We start from the raw sequence: 22,222 nt of genomic DNA on the forward strand, positions 1-22,222 counted from the left end.
TTGTTTCCGCTCGTACGGTACATATTTATCGATGCGTGCGAATATAAAATCTATAGTTGAAAGTGAAGCGCCGTGTCTGTGTATCTGTTTCTTCATACGTCCTCGTACAGTCGCGCTTATACACTCTACCACGGATTCCAACGAACTAGCCCGCCAACGTGTTTTGACCGAATGCTATTCGTCGTGAAAGCAAACGAAGTGACTGACCTCCCATAAACGAGTAGGGCATTTGATTGGGCTGTTCAAACAACGTTGCGGATCGCCGCTCAATGGATGCGGGAATTTGACGTCAGGAGATTTAAATAAAAACAAATTGGAATAGTTTTACCTTATAGAGCCCAAACAAGAAAAAGAAAAAAAATCGTGAAAGTAGAGGAGTGGAGCGAGTTTCAAATGCAGCGCTCAAATCTGAACCACCTATGCTGCCGCGCGCGGCGATCGCATCCCCTTGACAAAAAGTTAGGCATACAAAATCAGCACATTAAAATAAGTTTTTGTGATCTTCAACTCAATCTTACAAAAATATCGACTATTTTTTTTTTAATTTTGTTGCGTTCAAGGTGTCGAATTAAGGAAGTCGTTGAAAAAGCCCAAGCACCCAAGTGTGAGAGCCAACACGATCCAAAGTTGGATTGTTTGCAAGTGCTGTAAATAGCTGTATGAAGGAGTTTTACTGTCATTTATAATTTTACCAATGTTAGTAGTGTACGATAATACCAATAAAGCTTAAAGGTGTATAATTACTGGGCCTGTTCACCGCGTCTTATCTTAAAACTGCGAGTCGACATCGGTACGCTTCGCTGGCACTGGTAAGTTGCTACAATTCAATCGTCCCGGCGTGTCAGGTTGCGGGTAACTAAAGGTAATAACGGAGGCATTTATGAAATGTTCACCTATGCGTGTTGCCTATTTCGGTAGTGCGTGCCCCTGCTTTTGGCTTATTGCTACACACTGCGATAATTTGCCGGATTTCACAGTGCCGCTACGCAGCGCGACGAATTGAAACGCGACCGCTAAACTGAGCCAACGTGACCAAGCCGTATTTCTTTTGCTCCTCATAGTTGCTTTGTAGTGTGCACGTAAATGCAAGTTCTGCTAGCCACACTACGTGTGCAATATGCGTACCTGCGTGCGGCGAGGCCGACAGCGTTTTGTTTACAGTGTGCTGCTTGCTTTGCGACACCTAGCCTTCGTGAACAGAATCTAAATACTATCGGCATTTGGATATGTTCGTGTTGGTTTACGTACGTACAACGCTCGCCTTGTGTATATACCTTGTAGGGAGCCTCGTTTTGTCGTGCAGTGTAATATGAAAAGGATTTTGCTCTTGCAGCTACATGTTATTAGCCAGCTCGGTAGAAAGGCAAGCAAGATAGATTGTACTAATATTAAATTTGCGCTGCAAGTCATGCCGTTTCTGCAATTAGATGACATGCCTTTTATATTGAAGACCTCATAAATATAAAATTTGTGAATACTGCAATATTGTTTACTTGACGACTTTTGTAGTTACCGAATATGCGCCGATGTCGTGTGATATTATTTATTTGCTTACTGCATGCAGGCTGGTCGTCACTAAACTTGAAGGTACATATATTGCAGTCACAAGACCATACATTTATGAAAATACACAAACATAGATGTTGCATGTGAGATATGTACTGCAAAGGCACATGCGAAATGAATTTACAAGAACTAATCGTGATACATTCTTAGTTCTCTATCAAACACGTCAACATTATCATATAAAAGAAGCTATTGAGGCAATTCATTTCATTCTTTGATGCTTCATGGAAAGAATGTGTATGCATCAGTTCTTATGACTGCTTCCCTCTCAAGCTTCTTGTCAGTCTGGAGAACCAAGTACAGTTAATGATCACGAATTTCAATTTAGAATTTGTGACACAGAGCTAGTGCCTGCAAATTAAGACAGCAGAGCATTTTTGTACCTGAACATAAGCACAGAAAATGTTAACCATGCTACAAAAGCTTAACATATTCTAAAATTTATATTCCAACTCATAAGGGTCCCATACAACATGTGTATTTCAACATATGAGCCGTCGCAGTTGCTCAGTGGCGATGGTGTTAGGCTGCTGAGCACAAGGTTGCGATATAGAGTCCCGGCCACGGCGGCAGCATGTCAATGGGGGTGAAATGTGAAAACACCTGTAGGTACTTAGATTTCGGTGCACGTTAAAAAACCCCAGGTGATAGAAATTTCTGGAATCGTCCACTACGGCGCGCCTCATAATCAGAAAGTTCTTTTGGCTTGTGAAACCCCATAATTTAATTTAATTCAACATATGTATTTTAATGCCTTACATATATCAAGGGGGCAGTTAATGAACTCTGGAGCCATTTTTCATTTTTATAAGAAAGCCATAGATCCCTTTACCCAGCCTCACAAACAACATTAATGTGTGTTTTTTAGTTTACAGCCTTCAAAATTGTCACTCCTAACTATTTAATTGTGTAAACTGTGTATAATTTTTCAATTCTTTAACGTCTCCCTTTTTGTGGATTAGTATAATGTGTGCATTCTTCCAGTTTTCTGGGACCCTTGCAGTCAATAGACACTTCGTATAAAGAGCCGGCAGTTTTCCAAGCAGTATGTCTCCTCCATCTTTGATTAAATCGACTGTTATTCCATCTTCTACTGCCGCTTTTGCCCGTTTCATGTCTTGCAAGGCCCTTCTGACCTCATCTCTAGATATAGGAGTTTCTTTATCCTGTTCATTATCGTTCCGAATGGAGTTCTCATGAGTCCTCTGGGTACTGTACAGGTCAGTATAGAATTCTTATTATACCTTTGAGATTGCTGATGATACTACCGTGCTTATCTTTCAGTGCATATATCTTGGTTTGTCCTATGCCAAATTTTTTTCTGACTGATTCAGGCTGCGTCCATTTTTTACGGCTTCTTCAGTCTTGCTCATGTTATAGTTTCGAATATCACTTATTTTCGCCTTGTTGATCAGTTTTGACAGTTCTGCGAATTCTATCTTATCTCTTGAGTTGGACACTTTCATTCTGTGTCGTTTCTTATTAGGTCCTTTGTTACTTGTGAGGTTGCCTTGGTGCCTAGCCTCCCACTTCAATTGCTGCCTCTGAAGTCAGCCTAGTTAGTTTCATTCATTAGCTCTATGTCATCATCATCTCTCTGTTCTAAGGCTGCATATTTGTTTGCAAGTACCAGCCTGAATTTGTCTGCTTTTACCCTTACTGCCTCTTGGTTGACCTGTTTCTTGACCAATTTTGCTCTTTCTCTCTTCAAATTGAGGTGAATCCTAGTCCTCACTAACGTATGATCACTGTGCTATACCCTACCTATCACTTCGACATCCTGCACTATGCTGGGATCAGCAGAAACACAAAGGTCCACTTTGTGTTGCTTCGTCTTATTATTTTTAATGTCCACATATCTATAACTTGTTCGCCACCCAAACCAAACTCTCGTATTACATTGTCAGTGACCACGTAGCATAGTGCACATTTCATTTGTGCAGTTACATCTTTCATTTATTATAAAATTCAAACGCTACCCTTGAAGTTGCCTATCTTACGTGTACAGCCTATCTTGCTTGGGACTGTTACACTGTAAATGTCCATTACAGAGAGTAAAAATGCAAACTGTCACAAAAGCTTCCTGAATAAAAAGGTCAGTACTGTAAGGTAGTTCTTTTTTTTTAATACTGCACTACAAAACTGATTTCTTAGAGGCAACAGGTAGTCAGGTACAAGGTGAAATACTGCAAACAAGTTCATTTCGGCTTGTGATACAGGCAGTAATTGCTAACATACTAGCATGCCAATAGAAGCAGCCAAAATCGCCAGTTCCAGGAAAAAAAAAGGGAACTGTGCTGTTTGTTATTAATTTGTCAGCATATCTTTACTGATTGCCTGGTGTAACTTCTGTCATGTTGGTACTGTACATAGTGCGCTGAGGAGAACTGAAGACATTTGACGAGCAGTTTAACCCAACCTAGAGCTAAAAATAGTTAATTTCGAAGATTACATATGGGGTAAATTCTGAAACTGCCAAACGCACTGATGTATGAGTTATGTTAACTGTTATTACCTCTGTTGGAATGCCACTATCCTTAGTTTCATACTTAGCAGGCAATGCTGCAGAAGCCATGCAATTATGTACAGTGACAGAAATGTAGCACTACACTTGCTTCGTATTAAATTAGCCTTTGGTCGCTATATTGTTCTAAATTATAACTTCCTGGTATCATATAAACATAACATATGCAGTTAAGGTTTTGTCACATTGCATATTTTTGGTATGCCTTGTGCTTTCAATATAAAATGCACTATGTTTGGCTGCAAATACAGGGGCGACGTGCTGTGGAAACTGTGCAATGAGTGTGATCATGCAAACGTGGAACTTGTCACTTTGCCCGTCGTTCTGTGGTTAATAGACACAGATCCGTCTTCTGTCAAACTATTGCTTCATATCAGGGTGTCCCAGCTTGGTGTGTCATCTTCTTTCACGTCCGTGTCGTTTTTATGTCGCGCAATATCATTTAAGCAATGGATTACCAACTGTTCCAGCTAACTTTAGCCAGAGTTTAAAAATGTGTGAATGTCACATAGCTGGACAGAATCAAATTAATGCTGTTTGCCGTTGCTTGGAAATACTCAAACTATTTTTTTTTCATTCTATCTAATTAGATAATTCTCCTAATTAATTAATAATCAGCCTATTTTATGTCCACTGCAGGACGAAGGCCTCTCCCTGCGATCTCCAATTACCCCTGTCCGGCGCCAACCGATTCCACCTAGCGGCTGCGAATTTCCTAATTTCATCACTCCACCTAGTCTTCTGCCGTCCTCGACTGCGTTTCCCTTCTCTTGGTATTGATTCTGTAACCCTAATGGTCCAACGGTTATCGGCACATTACATGACCTGCCCAGCTCCATTTTTTTCTCTTGATGCCAATTAGAATATTGTCTATACCCGTTCACTCTCTGATCCGAACCGCTCTCGTTCTGTCTCTTAACGCTATGCCTAGCAATCATCATTCCATCGTTCTTTGCGTGGTCCTTTTTGTCAAGCTTCTTTGTCCCGCTTCAAGTCTCTGCCCCAAATGTCAGCACTAGTAAAATGCATTGATTGTACACCTTCCTTTTCAATGATAATGGTAAGCTTACAGTCAGGAGCTGACAATGTCTGTCATATGCAATCCAACCCATTTTTATTCTATGGATATCCTTCTCATGACCAGGTTTTCTGTGATTAATTGACCTAGGTAAATATACTTCAGACTCTAGAGGCTGACCGGTGATTCTGAACTCTTGTTCCTTTGTCTGGCTATTCATCATTATCTTTGTCTTCTGCATAATAATCTTCAACCCCACTCTTACACTCTCTCTGTTAAGGTCCTCAATCATTTGTTGTAACTCGTCTGCATTCTTGCTGAATATAACGATGTCTTCAGCAAACCAAAGGTTGCTGAGATATTCGCCATCGATCCTTATGCCTAAGCCTTCCCAGTTTAATAGCTTGAATACTTCTTCCAAACACGCAGTGAATAGCCTAGAGTTGTGTCTCCCTGTCTGACCCCTTTCTTTAAAGGTATCTTCCCACTCTTCTTGTGTAGAATTAAGGTAGCTCTAGAACCTCTGTAGATATTTTCCAAAATATTTACGTAAGCCTTCTGTACTCCTTGATTATGTAATGCCTCTATGACTGCTGGTATCTCTACTGAATCAAATGCCTTTTCGTAATCTATGAAAGTCGTTGTGATGGTTGGAGTCGGGCATGAAATAGATGGTAGCTGGCCCATGCCGTCGTCCAACTTGTGCACCCTGAGAGCGTTGTTGAAGGGAGAGACTTATTCTCATTGAGAACGAGGAATATGAGATTTATTTACAGTATCTTCATGAGAATGTTACAGTTCATCAGTCTAACATGACTGAAAGAGGAATACACTCTGAGGAGCTGCCAATGGCTCCTTAAATACACTCTGTCCTCCTTAGATCTCTAGGTGAGGGAAAACGGCAGTTCACCGCTGACCAATTCGGAGCTTTCAAAGTCATCTTAGTCGACCCGACCTGCCTTTGAGGGGGGGGAGGGTTTACGCACTCACTTCCACACAGGTGGCACTGACCACCCTGAAGTGAGTGGGTTCTCGCAGACATGGTGCTGCCCCGAGCAGGCGCCTCTTTATCCCAGAGTCGACTCCGCAGACAATGGCCGCCACGTCTGTCCATTGACTGAGGACTTCTAAGCTGTGTGAGAAAGCACCGCAAAATACCTTCCAGGGGCTCCCCTGCTCCAAACAGACAGTGCGGGTGACGGCGTACACACTAACAATACATGCTTCGCCGCCGCAGCCATGGTGGCGCTGATGTCCTGTTGACTCAGCGCATTGTCCTCTTTACAATATGAGTTGCCGCCGCAGCCATGGTGGCGCCAATTGGCTGGGGACTGATGTATTGCCCTTTCAAAGCCAGTTGTCATTGCAAATATGGTGGCACCTTTCTGTCGGTAGCTTCCCCGAAGAGTGCCAGCCCGCACCGGTCGAATGTAATAGCGTCTCCATGGCCCGGAAAATCTCGACTGGCCAGTGCTGATAACCGCTGGGCAGGAAGAGAATGGCTGGTGGCAAGGGGGGGATGCCTTGGCTTGCAGCGACCAGCAGTGAAATGATGACACCACCCCAAAACGTCCAACAAGGACAGGCAACTGCAAAACGAACCCCACAACATGGCTCTGCGCCAAGATGATGTATCCTGGATCCCACATTAGATCCGCTAGGCTTCAAAGAAAACATAAGTGCAGAAACAAAAGCTGCATTTCACTACACCAATTTGGAAGGAATTTCATGCTGACAAACTGAGCAATTATGTATGGAGTCCAGCTAAATGAGAGGGGATCTTCTTGGCTTAACAAAATTAACAATAACAACCCCGAAATTTAGGCGGGATTCCAAAACGCAAAATTCAAATTAGCCTGCTCAAACCATCTGCATTGCTATGCACCTTTCCCTTCTTAAATCTAACGGAGAAGTTGTACTCTTGGAGAGTGAGGCTCCATCGGAGCAAGCGGCCATTTTTGTGTGACATTTGATTGAGCCACGTCAGCGGACAGTGGTCGGTCCCAAAGAGGAACCTCGCTCCGTACAAGTAACACAACAACTTCTGGGCTGCCCAAACTAAACTAAACCAACAGCGTTTTCAAACTTTGGAAAGCGTTGTCTTTGTCCTTATCCCAGTGCACGCTATTCGGTGCTCCCTTTCGGAGGGCGTCTGTTAAAGGACTTGCTATTTACGAGTAATTCGGAATGTACCGTTGATAGTACCCTACAAGTCTCACAAACAAACAAATGTCTGTTTTCGTGCGTGGCTGTGAAAATTCTCCAATCGCAGCTGTTTTCAGCTCGGCCGGCTGTCTCATGCCCTGACCGACAACATGGCCCAGATAAGTAACATGTGAGCAGCCAAAACTACACTTTTCCGCTTTCATCATTAAGCCAGCTTCCCTCAACCGTGAAAACACCTGCTTGGTGTGCGATAAGTGCGTTTTCCAGCTGTACAAAAAAATTGCTACATCAAGATGTGGCAAGGGGTGTCTACCGACCGGGAAAACCGGGAATTCTCAGGGAAGTTGAATAGTCTGGAAATACTCAGGGAAAACTCAGGGAATTTGTGCTTCTATCAGGAAAAATTACCTGTAACTTTAATGAAAGGGAACGAAAGTCGTGTTAATGCTAGCTCTAGTAACAGAGGAATCGCAAAGAATCGTCATTTACGCCGTGTCATCGGCACGATGTATTGCCAGAGTAGTTAACGACCCATTTTCCAGATGCCCGATTTTTCGGACATGCCCAATAATTCTCACGACTTTGTGGCACCACCACGTACTCCATATAGTCAATGTATATTGCCCTGACTGCAGGTCTGAAATGGCATTAATCAAAGCCACCACCGCCACCATTTTGATTATCTCGCCGCCTCGAACCGGCACTCTCGCACGCAGATCCGCTGGCAGCCGTAGCCACTACCGCGGCAACGTTAAGCCTAGCTGCTTCTACGTTCGCTATTAAGCTTCTTGCCGTGAGGTGCCGTGTTTTTCATTGAAAGAATTTGCCGCTGTCAGCAATGGCACCGACTCTGCCTTTATAATCCTCGCGATTGGCTTCGAAGCTCGCAAAGCACAGCGCGTTGCGTAATGCCAGTCACCGAAAGTTAGTTTCGCCTCAGTAGAGTAGTGTTAGGCGGTGAAGCATAACAAGCGTGGGAAGGGGCAATTGTCATGAGACACAGCATGTATTCCTTAATTATACATGCGTGCACCCCCGTCTCATGTCAAAGTGTGAGCACCGATATGCCTAATATGTGTACTGACAGGCTTTAAGAGTTTTTTTGGACGTGCTTGTGGCAATTTTAGCCCTTAAGGGCAGTTAAAGATATGCATTTTTTTTTCGGACAGCCAGATTTTTCGGATGTTTTGGCGGCTCCTAGCGAGTCCGAAAAAGGGGACGTTGACTGTACAACTTGCCAAGAGGATGCTTCAAATGATCCATGGGATGAAAGGGTGGTAGGAGGATGAGAACCGAAAGGACCGACTTACTAAGGAATTAACGGGAAAGGAAGCGTGCCGTGTTAGCTGTGTTAGCCGTGTTAACAGTGTTAGCTGACGCCGAGATGCAGGTGTCCCTCATCCAAAGCAGAATAAATTTTTTAAAGCAGTGAAACCCAACACTGAGATGTTGTGTATGGGCTGAGAGTATGTCAGGACAGTTGAGGTTGACTTCCCAGCTGCCGAGAGAGAATCTTAATTGTGACAAAGTTCAGGCCTCATACCGATGAGCTTGCTATCAGTTGATAGAAATATCTCATATTCAAAAATATTTACTCATGTATGCATCTCCTTTTCATACGTATTTGAAAATGTTCAACTTAGTTTGGAATGGATGTTACCATTTCTTTCGCTGTGCATTTTACTAACACCTTCCTCCTGTTTTGTTTTTAAATAAAATAGATATTACTTCATACTATTCAAACTGGATTGTCGTTTTTTTTTTTTTCAACATGCTTACTAGAGAGTGACAGCATCGGGCAACATGGTGTCAGCCTGTCTTGACATAAAATAAAGTTCTGGCTCATTCAGGGAATTTTGCAAAGGTGCTCAGGGAAAACCTGGAAAAATCAGGGAATTTGGAAATGTCAACTTGGTAGACACCCTGAAGGCGAACTCCTGCATATCTTTAGGACAATATCCATTAACTTAGAGAAGCTAAATGGCGCGTTCTTCAGCCTGAAGCTGAAGGCGAGAGCTCAGACGGCAAAAAGTGCCTACAGGTGAGATAAATGCGGCATAGCGGCTGGCACTATCTGAAAGAGAAACTTGCCAGTATCCCCGCACGAGATCTATAGTTGAAATGTATTTAGCAGCGCTAACTCTTTCAATTCATTCCTCAATGTTGGGTATCGGGTACAGCTGATCTCTAGTGATGGCATTTAACTTCCTGTAGTCAACACACGGACGAGGGTCCTTATTAGGGGTTTCTACAAGTATTAGCAGTTATGTGTAGTCACTCTCAGCCGGCTCGATAACTCCCAACTCTAGCATGCGCTGTATCTCTGCCTCCATAATTTCTCTCTGTCGTGGAGACACCCTGTAAGGCTTTGATCTTACAGGCTTGGTAGATGTCAGCTCTTATTTCATGCATTAATAGTTGGTTCTACCTGGCCGATCGCTGAATCTGTCAAGATATTCCCCTAACAGCCCTCTTAGCTCATCTAGCTGCTCGGGTCTAAGAGCGTGCGAGCTTACCGAATGTTTTACTACTTCTTGTAGGCTGATTTCAGAGTTGGAGGTCGCCTTATACTTGTTAAACTTGCTACTAGTGTCATCCTGCTCTTTGATGGTACAGTTAAGGACTCCGCTCCGCTCTACGTACGGCTTCATCAAACTGCAGTGGTATATCCTCACCTCCTTCCTGCGACCGGGCATTTTCAGAGCATAGTTAGTATCTGGAAGTTTGTGCAACACTTTAACGTGTCCGTCCCAGTGAACTTCAAGCTTGTTCTTTGTTGAAGGTTTGAGGATCATTACCTGCTCTCCGGCATTAAACGTACGAAGCCTCGAATTCTTGTCGTAATAGAACTTGGCGTTCTTTTGAGCTACTCTTATGTTCTTTTCGACTAGTTCTTGGGTTGCACTTAGCCGTCCCGCCAGATTTAGCACATATTTTACCACTGTTGGATTCTCTCCTCTTTTCTCCCACATCTCTCTTAACATTCTCAGTGGAGAACGGAGTGTCCTCCCATACACTAGTTCTGCTGGCGAGAACCCTGTAGCCTCATGAGGAACCGTTTGCAAAGCAAACAAAGTGGCCGGAAGACAATTCTCCCAGTCCTCCTTGCACTCATAACAAAGCACCCGCAAAACTTGTTTGAGCACTGAATGCCACCTCTCTACACTATTTGACTGAGGGTGACAGACGGAACTGTGTATCAACTTTACGCCGCACTTTTGTAAGAATGTGGAAGTCAGTGAGCTGGTGAATACTGACCTTTGATCCGCGTGAACTTCGGCTGGAAACCTAACTCGTGTGAATAGTGTCAAAAGTGCATCTACTACTTCGGTAGAGCTGAGCTCTTTTAGAGGAACTGCTTCTGGAAACTTTGTAGCCGGACACAGCATGGTAAACAAGTACCGGTAACCCGACTTTGTCTTTGGTAGAGGCCATACCATGTCTATCACAAGTCGCCTAAAAGGTTGTGTTATTAAGGGACCTTTAGTGGAGCTTTCCATGTTTCTCCTGGTTTACCTGAGCGCTGGCAGGCGTCGTATGATCTTACAAAGTTTTCTACATCTTTGAAACAGCCAAGCCAGTAGTATTCCATAAGCAATCTTTCCTTCGATTTGTTTATGCCTAGGTGGCCAGATCACTCATTTCCATGACACAGACTCAAAAGGTCCTCCCTGTACTTAGTAGGTACGACAAACTGATCTAGAATCCTACCCTTTCGGTCTCTAGTCCCGATACAACAATCCTCCTCTCTCTTGTGTCGTCACGCTGCACCTAGCAATGCCTTCTTTAGCTGTGTGATGAAATTTAGCTAAGCTGTCATCATTCTTTTGCTCAGCTGCCAGTGACTCTCTGTCCACACATAAGAGCTGATCAAAGTTCTTTGAGGCCGGGGATAGTAACGACCCTGTCTCGCTTGCGAGTGTGCCAGCTGGCCCTTCCTGCAGGCGTGAACTTTCACACCCTAGTGATACACTCTCATTGAGCTGGTCAGCTGGCAGTGTTTTCTCAACCGTTTTTTTCGTTCCTCGAGCCTAGCTTGGATTCGGTTACTGAAGTTGCCCCTTTTGCTACTTCCGCTGGAGCAGCTTTTGCATTTTCAGCCGAAAGCAACGCAGTTTTATGAGCTTGGCCTCGCGTCAATGCCTGTACTATGACCTCTCCCAGTTTAAGCCCCTTGGCCCGCAGTAAGTGATCCAACCGATTTGGAAAAATGTAAGGGTACTGCAGCGACAAGAATTTGGAAACTGCAGCCTCGGTCATGAGCTCCCCGAACGGTCCACTAATTTTGACTTTGGGCATGGGCAGACACACGCTATGTTCTTCTACAACTTGTTTAATCCATGCTACTTCTCCAGTGAAGTCATCTAACATCACGTAAGATGGATGGACAATGTCCATCGTGGCATCACTGTCTCGCAGCACCCTGCATGGTTTGCCATTACCTTGCAGGTTGTGAAGATATGGATTTAAAAGTTCCATATTCTCATATTTTTCATCCACGTAGAAGAAAACTACGCTAGGCTTCCCACAGTATACAGATATGTCCAAGTTTGTGGCACTTATAGCAGCGAATTGGTCTAAAAGATTTGAATTTTCTTTTCTGCTGTTTTTGTACGGTTTCCCCATTTGATTTCTCCTTGCCCTTTTCTGAGGGATTTTCCTCCACATCTACAGGCTCCGGTCGTCTAGTTTGCGAACTCCTTTTATTCGGAAATGGTTTCCATGGTCCATTTCGGCCATCCCAATTTCCGTCCTTGGCTTTCAGCTTTCTATGCATTGCATACTCTTTGGCTAATTCAGCTGCCCTTTTTACAGTCTTTACATTTCCTCTGTCTTGCACCCACAGCTTCACAGATTGTGGGATGCTTTTGTGAAACTGCTCTAGGCACATGCAGTCAATAATCATGTCTCTGCTCGTGTACGCTTCCGCGCTTTTGAGCCACTCGACTAGGTTGGCCTTTAAGCTATAGGCAAACTCTGGATATCCCTCGCTATCCTTCTTGCCTGTGCTTCTAAACCTCTGCCAAAAAGCTTCGGCTGAAAGGCGGTACTTTTTCAGAAGACTAGCCTCAACTTTCGTATAATCATATGCATCCTGCGCACTGAGTCTGGTGATTGCTTCCACAGCCTCACATGGGAACACAGACAACAACTACTGTGGCCATGTACTCGGGCCGAAGTTCTTCTCTCAAGTCCTTTCAAAATTTCCTATGAACAAGCCTATGTCGTTCCCGACCTCAAATGGCTTTAACAGCCTGTCCATGCGGTATGATTCTGCCTCACTTGATCGTCCCAGAGCCCCTTCACTTCCTTGAGACAACTCCAAATGTTTGTTATCAAGTTCAAGTTGCATTTATCTTAACTCACACCTCTTTGTCCCGTTCTTCTCTTTTTCTTTCGCGTTTCCCTCTTTTCGTAAGAAGTTCCAACCTGATTTCAATGTTCTCGTCACTGGTGTGTTTGGAAATTAGCTGCAATACCGATTTTAGCATTTCCTTGCGTACCTCTAGGCCCAGTTCCCCACCAACAATCAACAGTTTATCTCTCAGCAGTGTCCTTAACTCCATGATTGCTGCTTTATTGCCTTGATCCTGCTCGCTAAACCTACCTAGGTAAACACAACCTAGCTGACAATCAACAATCCAGCTTCCCTACTGTTCTAAACTGAACAACCACAAAATGAAGCCTAGAGAGTCAAAGCAAGAACCAAGTACTCACTGCAGACACAGCACCACGTCGCAGAGTTCGTCTCACCGCTTTCAGCCAGTTGTGATGGTTGGGTTCGGGCATAAAATAGATGGTAGCTGGCCCATGCCATCGTCCAACTTGTACACCCTGAGAACGTTGTTGAAGGGAGAGACTTGTTCTCATCGAGAACGAGGAATATAGGATTTATTTAAAGTATCTTCATGAGAATGTTACAGTTCATCAGTCTAACATGACTGAAAGAGGAATGCACTCTGAGGAGCTGCCAATGGCTACTTAAATACACTCTGTCCTCCCTAGATCTCTAGGTAAGGGAAAACGGCAGTTCACCACTGACCAATTCGGAGCGTTCAAAGTCATCTTAGCCGACCTGCCTTTGAGGGGGGGAGGGTTCACGCACTCAGTTCCGCACAGGTGGCACTGACCACTCCGAGGTGAGTGGGTTCTCACAGACACGGTGCTGCCCCCACAGACACGGTGCTGCCCTTAGCAGGCACCTCTTTATCCCAGAGTCGACCCCGCAGAAAATGGCCACTGCGTCTGTCCATTGACTGACGACTTCTAAGCTGCGTGAGACGGCACCGCAAAGTACCTTCCAGGAGCTCCCCTGCTCCAAACAGACCATGTGGGTGACGGCGTACGCACTAGCATTACGTGCTCCGCCGCCGCAGCCATGGTGGCGCCGATGTCCTGTTGACTCGGTGCATTGTCCTCTTTACCAAACGAGTCGCTACCGCAGCCATGGTGGCGCCTTTGGGCTAGGGACTGAGATATTGTCCTTTCAAAGTGAATCGTCGCAGCAGACATGGTGGCGCCTTTCCGTCGGCCGCTTCCCCGAAGATCGCCAGCGCCCGCCGGTCGAACCTAACTCCGTATAGAGAGGCTGATTGTACTCTGCGGATGTCTCGATATCCTGGCTAATGACTTATTAATGATCATATATGATTGATCATTATCAGTATGATTGATCAGTTATGATTATTAATAATTAATTCATTAACTTATAAAATATTATAAATAAATGTCTTTGAGAAAATTGCAGAGCGTCATGAAAAACTCATGATACAGCTTTCTATTGCAGAATACGTGCTACATGAAAGTATTCTTCCAAGTGGGAAAGAAGCCCACGAATACACGCAAAGGGTCTCAAGTGGCCAGTCGCATGGCAATTTTGCATGCATTTGTGACTGTAACATAGGAACTCAACCCTGCACGCAAATACGTATCACTCTGATTTCTTGCTGTCATGCAGCATGTTCTATGCGAATGCAGATAGTGTGAAAAGTTTCTCTAGCCTCTTTAGTGTTGCCTGCTATGTATGAAATGAAATGCACACAAACGATTGCACCGATGCGCCGCACTAAGAATGTTTATCACCTGTTGAACAAAATCTGAGTTGATGTAGAAATTGGCCACACAAAGAGTATTGCTGTACTAAGTGAGCAAAAGGTGCTAGTGTTTGCTCTGATTCATGTTCGCTACATTGCAGAGGACGCAAATCAAGATAATTCTATTTTCATTTCTTCTGAAGAAGCTGTAGGTGAGACCATTAAAAATCAACTGAACTTTTTTGCTAGCTGCCATGATGGGTACAACTTGCCATGTAACCTATGCAGTGCATATTGAGTTATGTAAAGTTCACGAGGGCAGCAGTTTGGTGATTCTTGCTGTTACTCACTATAACGTGAACTAGACGCAGACAGAGAAAACTGTAATGCCTTCTGCATGTACACATTTTATTCTCTGTCTGCATCTAGCTCATGCAATTGTTTCGTCTCAACACCACCAAGGGTGTTAATTGAATGTTTGGCACGTGTCAAACCACCGCACCCCCTAACTAGACGTCAGCGTGACATGGACGACTATAAATGTGCTCACCCTACCATTACCTGGAAACCAGAGAAAAGGATGAACGGGAGGGAAGCACGACAACAAATGAATATGCACAGGTAATTAGACGAGTCAAACCACCACCCATCCTTCGGCACTTATCCCTCCGTCGAGAGAGTGTGTAAATCAGCTGTTGCAGGGTTCCATGAAAGGACCTCAGCCACCCTTCACCTCACAGACTGAGCGAAGAAAAAGGGGGTGGGGGGGGGCAACGATGGATGAACCAGGAGTCGTCGGAGCATTTCTTTCTTCCACAGATTCCGAACCAATTTCTTCAAAGCGGAGTTTCTGCGGGTTATGGATAGCATGAGTGTTGCATCTTGCCTTGAGAGACGACGGAAGTAAAAGCAGAGACTTTTCAAGAATGAGACAGAGTCCTGATGTGAACTGAGACGTTATTTTGCTCCTGCATAGAGTGGGCTTCCGCTCTGAAGCCATGTAACTAAGCTAAATAAACCCTTTTTCCTTCATTTTCTACAACTTCACGTCGTAGTTGACAGGCTTGGTGGATTTCACGCCCAAAGCGCCACCCTAGCAGCAATACTATGCTTCCGAAAGTCGGAAACAGTACAATAATACATGTTACTTCACACAAACTGTTGTGTTGAGGTTATATTGTCAACCTGTCAATATCTATCAAGTTTAAGAAGCACAGTGATGGTTCTGTTGAAACAGTCACTTCTATTATTAATTTCATGCCACATTTGTGATAACTGAGCTGTGTGCTGGGCCATATCTTGTTCTCCTAGAACACCGTCTCGAATGTGCTGTATTGAAGAGTTGTCAAAAAATATATATAAGGACAATTAAAGCTAACCATCATACGGGAAAAAGAGAGTTTGTTGGCCAAACTATTTTTCTTTGCAGCTGGACAAGACGCAATGGCCAGCAAGGTGATCCTCAAGAATACAACTAAACTCAGCCTCAATGAGCGGTAAGTCCTTACAGGTGTCTTTCACCATCTACTGCGATATGGACCGTTTACAGTGGTTAGTTGGTGGAATGCACACAAAACAGATAGTGCTACTGGCTCTGATGCCATACAACACCTTTTGAATGCGGCCAAATGCCTGAATCATCGTTAAAGGGGAACTATTGACAGTATAAGCTAATATATTTCACATATAAAACGAAGTGTGGCATTGTACACTGAAAAAGTATTCCCTGGAACTTTGTGATCATGTACCCTGCAGTAGCAAAGAAAAAGTAAAGTTTGTGTGATGTACAGATGATGCCATTTAGCAAATAAATTGTAATTTATCATTGAGGAACGAGCATTTTTGAAGATTAGCTACTCATTGTTGAAAAAGGTTATGCTAAAAATAATTGAATGTCCTTTTGTTCACTCTTGATGTTGCTGCATTGTCACGCTTAACGAAGACATCGCATCTGATAAGGCACATTTTATTAACAAGAGGAGACAATTATCAGGCCTTGTACATACACATAATTGCAGTATACTGCCCATGATAAATGAAGTATGTCTTCTTGGCTGTGCAAGCATATATTCCTGAATAAGTTATGGGAAGTACAAGAATGGAAAAGGGGAATGTTTCACAGCAAATTTTGTCCAGAGCCCATAAAGCATCATGAAATATCCTCAACTGACTTAAGTTTCAATGAAGCAAAAATACAGGAACACTTTTGATGCAAAATTTTATATGCATCTAATAACCTTTTTCTTTATCCAAATGATAAATAATCATTTTTTTTATTTAGCATTAGCTGCAGCATCATTCTTTGCATTATTGCTAGGGGAGCACAAAACATCATGGCACAAATCAACAGTTTTGCTGCCAGCCACGTTTGCAGGCAATTTATTCCACTAATCTATGGTCCTCGGAAAAAAATATTTATAGAGATCTGTCTGGCAAGAGGCCAGACCTTAAATTCGGGGTCCATGTGTGAAGACAGGTAGTGTGCCAGCTGGAGATAATTGGAAGCATTGATTCCAGTTTCTTTGTTGTAAATTGAATAAAACAGTTTAAACTGAAGATTTTGCCTTCCTTCACTCAGTGAGCATCATTTAAAAGGTCCCTGAAATGGTTCAGACAAATTTTGTAAGTGTGTAGGTTACAGCTACACTAAAACAATCGCACGACAATTTGTGTGAAGCACCTCATATTAAGAGTGCTACGGATGATTACAAGTTACTCTCCTCCATAGCCATGCTTTTTCTCTTGAACGCGTTCGCTGAGTGATCGGGGCTGAACTCAGCTTTCACTGGCTCTGTGTCATGATAGGACATCATGCCATCTACTTCCGGTTGTCTTGGAGCGAGCGCGTGAAGCCTCTTCAACCTCTCTGCCTGCTGCCTGGCAGTCGATCCCAAGCGAGAGTTATCGAAGCAGCTTGCGTTGTGAGCATTCTGTTGCAGTGCCGAGCATATTTTGTATTCCAAACACGGCGAAACAGGCGAGATGGGCATTTTGACGGATGGATGGAGGTGTGAAATAAAGCCCCTCTGTACTACTATTGTTGTGATGAAGGAGCTTTAAGGGTCCAGCCACCTGGTGCCGCAGAGCTTATCCAGCCAAACAAAGAGCTTATATTACTGAAACCAAGTGTAAAACTTTTTGAACATTTAGAAAAACAATGTGTTCACAATTACGGTCCTGCCAAAAATTTACACCAGCAGCAAAGTAGAATACACTTCATCACTGCTATATTAGTTCGGTTCTTGGTTGAGCTCTGTGCTTTCAGGTGGCTGCACCGTGCAGGCCTTCCACGTTTGCGCCTCCGCTCATCCTGTAACATGCCCAGGCCCAGTCTGCTTGCGTTTACCCAAATACCGGACTTGTGAAACACTATTGTGGTAGTAATCCTTCGGTGTGAAGTGACGGCCGTGAACATGTAAATGCTGGTGCCAATTGGTTACTAACAACCAGCACTGCAGCCACTCTGCTTCCATGTTTACCTTGCAGAGGGACACAGTGTTGCAGCTTGACATGTCCCTGATCACTACGTTTGCAGCCCACAACCAAAGGGCGAATCATGGTGCTCATATCAGCACAGAACCTGCTGTAATACAAGTAGACAACACTTACTGTGTGCTGGAAGTGCTTGAGTGTAGTGACAAATTGTCCTTGCACATTCTCTTTTGGTTACTTTCTTTTATATAGAAACAAATTAACTAACGTTCCAACTATTATGAACTACGTTTGTTCACCATAAAGTTGGAAAAATTATTGATGACACACCCTGGGCAGCCAATCAGATAGCTCGCCCTACTGGTGTCATATGGTCATCTCATGTCACCTGGTCAGGGGTGGTTGAAAACTCAGGCGAGTGGCGTGCTGCGATTGGTAACAGTGTACCTTTTAAAACCTTATAATAAACTACGCTCTTTACACAGAGTGCTTAGGTGCGTCAATTATTGATCAGAGGGACCCACCCTAACAAGTCAGGACATTTGTACAATATCGTCAAAATTGTTTCCCGGCCCGTTTAAGGTCTCGCTTCATCTCTCGGGCAATTGCAAATCAGTCATATGTTCCCAGAACAAATCTTGCTGCAAAAGACTGAGTACGCTCAAGGGCATCAACATGTACCATATGAAACGGGTCCCACACAGGGCAGGCATATTTGAGTATCGGCCTACACTAAATATGCTAAATATGCGGCCTCCTTAAATGGGTCCTGAACCAACCCTCAGGCTTGGTGAAAAAATAGTTCGTGGATAGCATACGCTGCTGTGAACGTCCCAGCCAAATACTGCAGTTGTGCACGGTACATAGAGCTCGCAAGCAGATCGCGAAGTCACCATTTTCTTACATACTCTCTTTTCAGCAGAAGCCTGCTCCTTACTCTTTTCTGGATGTTTTATTTCGTATTATAGCCAATTCCCATATGCAGCTGCTATTGGTCAATAGTTGCCGACAGTCAAGAAGGGTGTTTGGATTAGTGTTCTTACTATTACTGTGTATATTTATTAATGTAGTTTAATAAACAGGCAGAAGGAAGCAAAAATTTGCTTTTGAATTTTGACAAGAATTGTGTACTTCCGGAAGAAGCTGACTATTGCCTGCTTGGCCACAGCTACCCGCGCAGGAAGTAAACTTTGGCCACCCTGCTTATCGGTGTCGTAGCTATTGGGTTCTGCTAACTTCGACTAGTTTTGAACATGCAACTAGTCCTGAATCATGTTAATCCTTTGAGGGTTGATTTTTTTCTGCCATATGCGACCGCCCTGGTTTTTTTTTTTTTTTTTTATTGCACATACCAGTTCTTCTTTAGGACTTATTTTGAAAAAAAATTACCGTAATTTTTCTAGGGTTATAGTAAAGTGAAAAAAAAATATTTTGAGTTTGTATATATGTACTCTTCATTCATGAATAACAACAGTAGAAAGGAAATAAACTTACAAGAATTAAAAATTTGAAATTTGGCACATAGTTCAAGGCTTTGAAAATGCGCCCACCAGAATATTTCACAACTCTCACCTGTTCCTGCTCTTACACTAATATGTACATCCATAGCATAATAGAACTGCATAGGTGGCCGCACTCAAGAAAACTGTGTGGTTGTGTGCCTGTCAAAAAAGCAAAACATGTGACAAACTTCCACTAATCTTCATCTTATCGCCAACCAGAGGCAATCAGTTTTTGCAAGTGTCCAAAAAAAAGAAAAAGCAACGGAAACGCATGCACGGCGGCATCCTTCCTATGCGTACCCCTGTGAGCACTAAACGTACAAGAGACAGCCGGTCACCCTTTGAGAGATTAGTTATGATGTAGCCATCAGTTTTGCAAGCACAAGAAGCCAAAACCACCCGTGGAACGAAACCCAAACCGCCGCCGCCCCCCCGTGCGCGCGCCAATGCGCCAATGCGTATATAGATGCGCGTGAGCAAACTAGCTCTAAAACAAACCATGCAACAAAAACGAAGAGAGGGAGGTGTGCGAAAAAAATTTCCTGTATTCCCATATAGTGGCAGCATATGACAGAAAAGAAAAAGTTAGGAAATTGGCGTGCTTTTTAAATGTACAGATGGCGCCATAAATATATGGCATAGACCATTTTTGGACTTGTTCGCGGCACCATATATTTACGCCATTGACCCTTATAGGGTCAAACTTAAGGTCAGACCACATGCACGGTCACCAGCGCACACTCACTCTGGCCGCTCATGGTTAGACACCTTAGCAGACTTCACTTCATATTGAGCTATTGATAGCACTTCAATATGTACAAATTGGCTGTGACTACTATCAGTCAGTCAAGCTGGTGCAGGACAAAGCCAGTCCGCACCACGTAGCACGGCTAGACTGGTGCATACGAGCGTGAGCGTGCACTCGAGCCCTGTCATGCACAAAGCAAACTGCACGTACGCACTGCAGTTGCATGTAGCTGTGGTCTGCTATGTAGCACAGATTATGCAGCTGCTGCTGAGAGCCGTGGCGAGTCCCCTGGCTGAGCGCACTGTGGCTCACTGAGGACAGCCACATTTGGTGATAGTAGCTTCTAGGTGAACTCCCAAAATGAAATTTGGACTGCGTGCCACGGTGACATTCAGTATGCAAAGCGTTGTGGGCATGTCCTGCTTTGCCATAGCCTTCACAATGCAAGGCATTGAAGGAGTGGGAGCACCGTGAAGGTGACCTTTGATTGCCAATAACTTCACTTCTAATAAATGTATTGAAGTACTTCTTGCGGCAAAGTATTTCAGAAATAGTCTATTTTAAATTCAAATACATTTTTCGACTTCAATATAAAGTGGTTCAAAGACCCTTTTACCCTCTATAGTCGGATACAAATTTAAAAAAAAGGGGAGTCCCCGCCCAGTTGACCGAAGCGCGACGTCCAATTGCCTCCGCGACTACAATAATCCCGCTCAAAAAATCATCCTTCTGAAATGCACAATTCTCGGTATAAATAAAGACTTTTGTATTTTGATGACTGGTTTAGTAGAGCTCTCATGTGCTACAGCACATGCTGGATCGCGATGGAAAAATAACCCCAGGCCTTCTACAACGCTGCCCGTCGTCTGCTCTTTAGCTTCATTGCAAGTGACAAATGTAGAAAGAGCAGCTCTGCATAGCTTTTGCGCTTTTTTACACGTACACGGCACATTTACTACTCCTGTTCCGAGCTTCAAATGAATCATTTGCAATTGAACAAGTACTTATATAAAACAATGCATTTATCGCAACCATTACAAACTCAATATGCTCGGTGTCAGCGAAAGCACAATGTACAAGGTGAGGAGGCAGGTCAAAGCTTCGCATATTTCGGGTGGCAAACTGTCGACGCCCTGGAGAAAGCGTCCACAAAATGCGGAGAAAAGAAGACGCAGCATGAAGTATGACATGTGCACGCCGAGGTCGTGTGCACGATTTCTTTTGCCGCAACGAGATACCGACGGTCAAGAAGATCACTAACGAGCTCTCAAAGCGTATATGGTGTTATGTTTGAGCCCTGGGATTTGCCTGACGGAAGGCCAGTGCTATGGTGTGTTGACCGTGGCGGCAGCATTCATCCCCGCATGGTGCCTGCTTCGGGCACACGACTACGTGCACGGCTTGGGTTTCCTCGCGGCTGCACGGCGTCCACGACAGAAGCGGCCACCGGATCACGGGCTGCTATTCGGCCCCTACCAGTGCCATCAGCAATGCAACCCCCTCCTCCTTTGTCCGGCGGCGCCCGCACCACGAACGACTGCCGCTGTGTTTGGGGCAGTTTCTAAAGGGGGAGCTGTGTTTCGACCCTGTGCCTTGCAGTTGGTTCCCTTTGTCCTATGTGGGCCATAAAACTTCCCCGGCGCACCACTCTGACCGACCGCCAGATCGGCCCGACGCCACAGCGTGGTTCGAGGAAGCGCAGGCTACCGTGAGCGGCCTTAGGACCACGGAGGCTGCCCGAACCCTCTCTATCTCTACCTTGTTTTGTCCTTAGGGACGGTCTGGGGAATCTGGGGACTGAGGGGTGTTATTTAAGCAGCTTGCAGCTGCTCTGTTCGTCTCTCTCCTGATAACGACATGTAAACATTGTATAACGAATTCTTCGCCGAGAATGCTCTCCTCGTCTCTGACTCTGCGGGAAGTGGGGTCCAGACCTCCTGTAGGCGAAACATACCTGGGCACTCGCAACAATGAATCTCTCATCACTGAAGCGGTGTACTGTGCGTCAAGCACAGCAGCCAAGCAGCATGGCAGCCAAGCATTCTCCCGTGACCTCTCAAAAAAGAAGTTCATTTTGTGACATATTCCTTTTAATGGAAGCCCAATTCTGAATAAGCAACGTCCTGCACAGATCGTGCTCAATATAAGTATTGGCATGGAAACGTGCTGAAATGCTGGAAAATCTGAATTCAAATACAGTTAACCCTGAATAACTATCTGGGGCCCAAAATG

General features: G+C 44.3%; 1 protein-coding gene across 3 annotated transcripts in view; it reads left to right on the forward strand.

Moving 5' to 3' along the window:
* The first annotated feature begins 603 nt into the window (after positions 1-603).
* LOC142582237 (uncharacterized) overlaps positions 604-22,222 on the forward strand; it is an 81,259-nt gene continuing 59,640 nt past the window's right edge. For 2 of the 3 annotated variants that reach the window (XM_075691696.1, XM_075691697.1), the window contains exons 1-2: positions 605-809; positions 15,738-15,804. In XM_075691696.1, the coding sequence (XP_075547811.1) occupies positions 15,752-15,804 (53 nt within the window). In that variant the 5' untranslated portion in view covers positions 605-809; positions 15,738-15,751. Of the gene's footprint in view, positions 810-14,469; positions 14,521-15,737; positions 15,805-22,222 lie in introns of all 3 variants that reach the window. The other variant, XM_075691698.1, reaches the window with a different exon arrangement.

This window comes from Dermacentor variabilis, chromosome 5, assembly GCF_050947875.1.
Source record: "Dermacentor variabilis isolate Ectoservices chromosome 5, ASM5094787v1, whole genome shotgun sequence".
NCBI lineage: Eukaryota > Metazoa > Arthropoda > Arachnida > Ixodida > Ixodidae > Dermacentor > Dermacentor variabilis.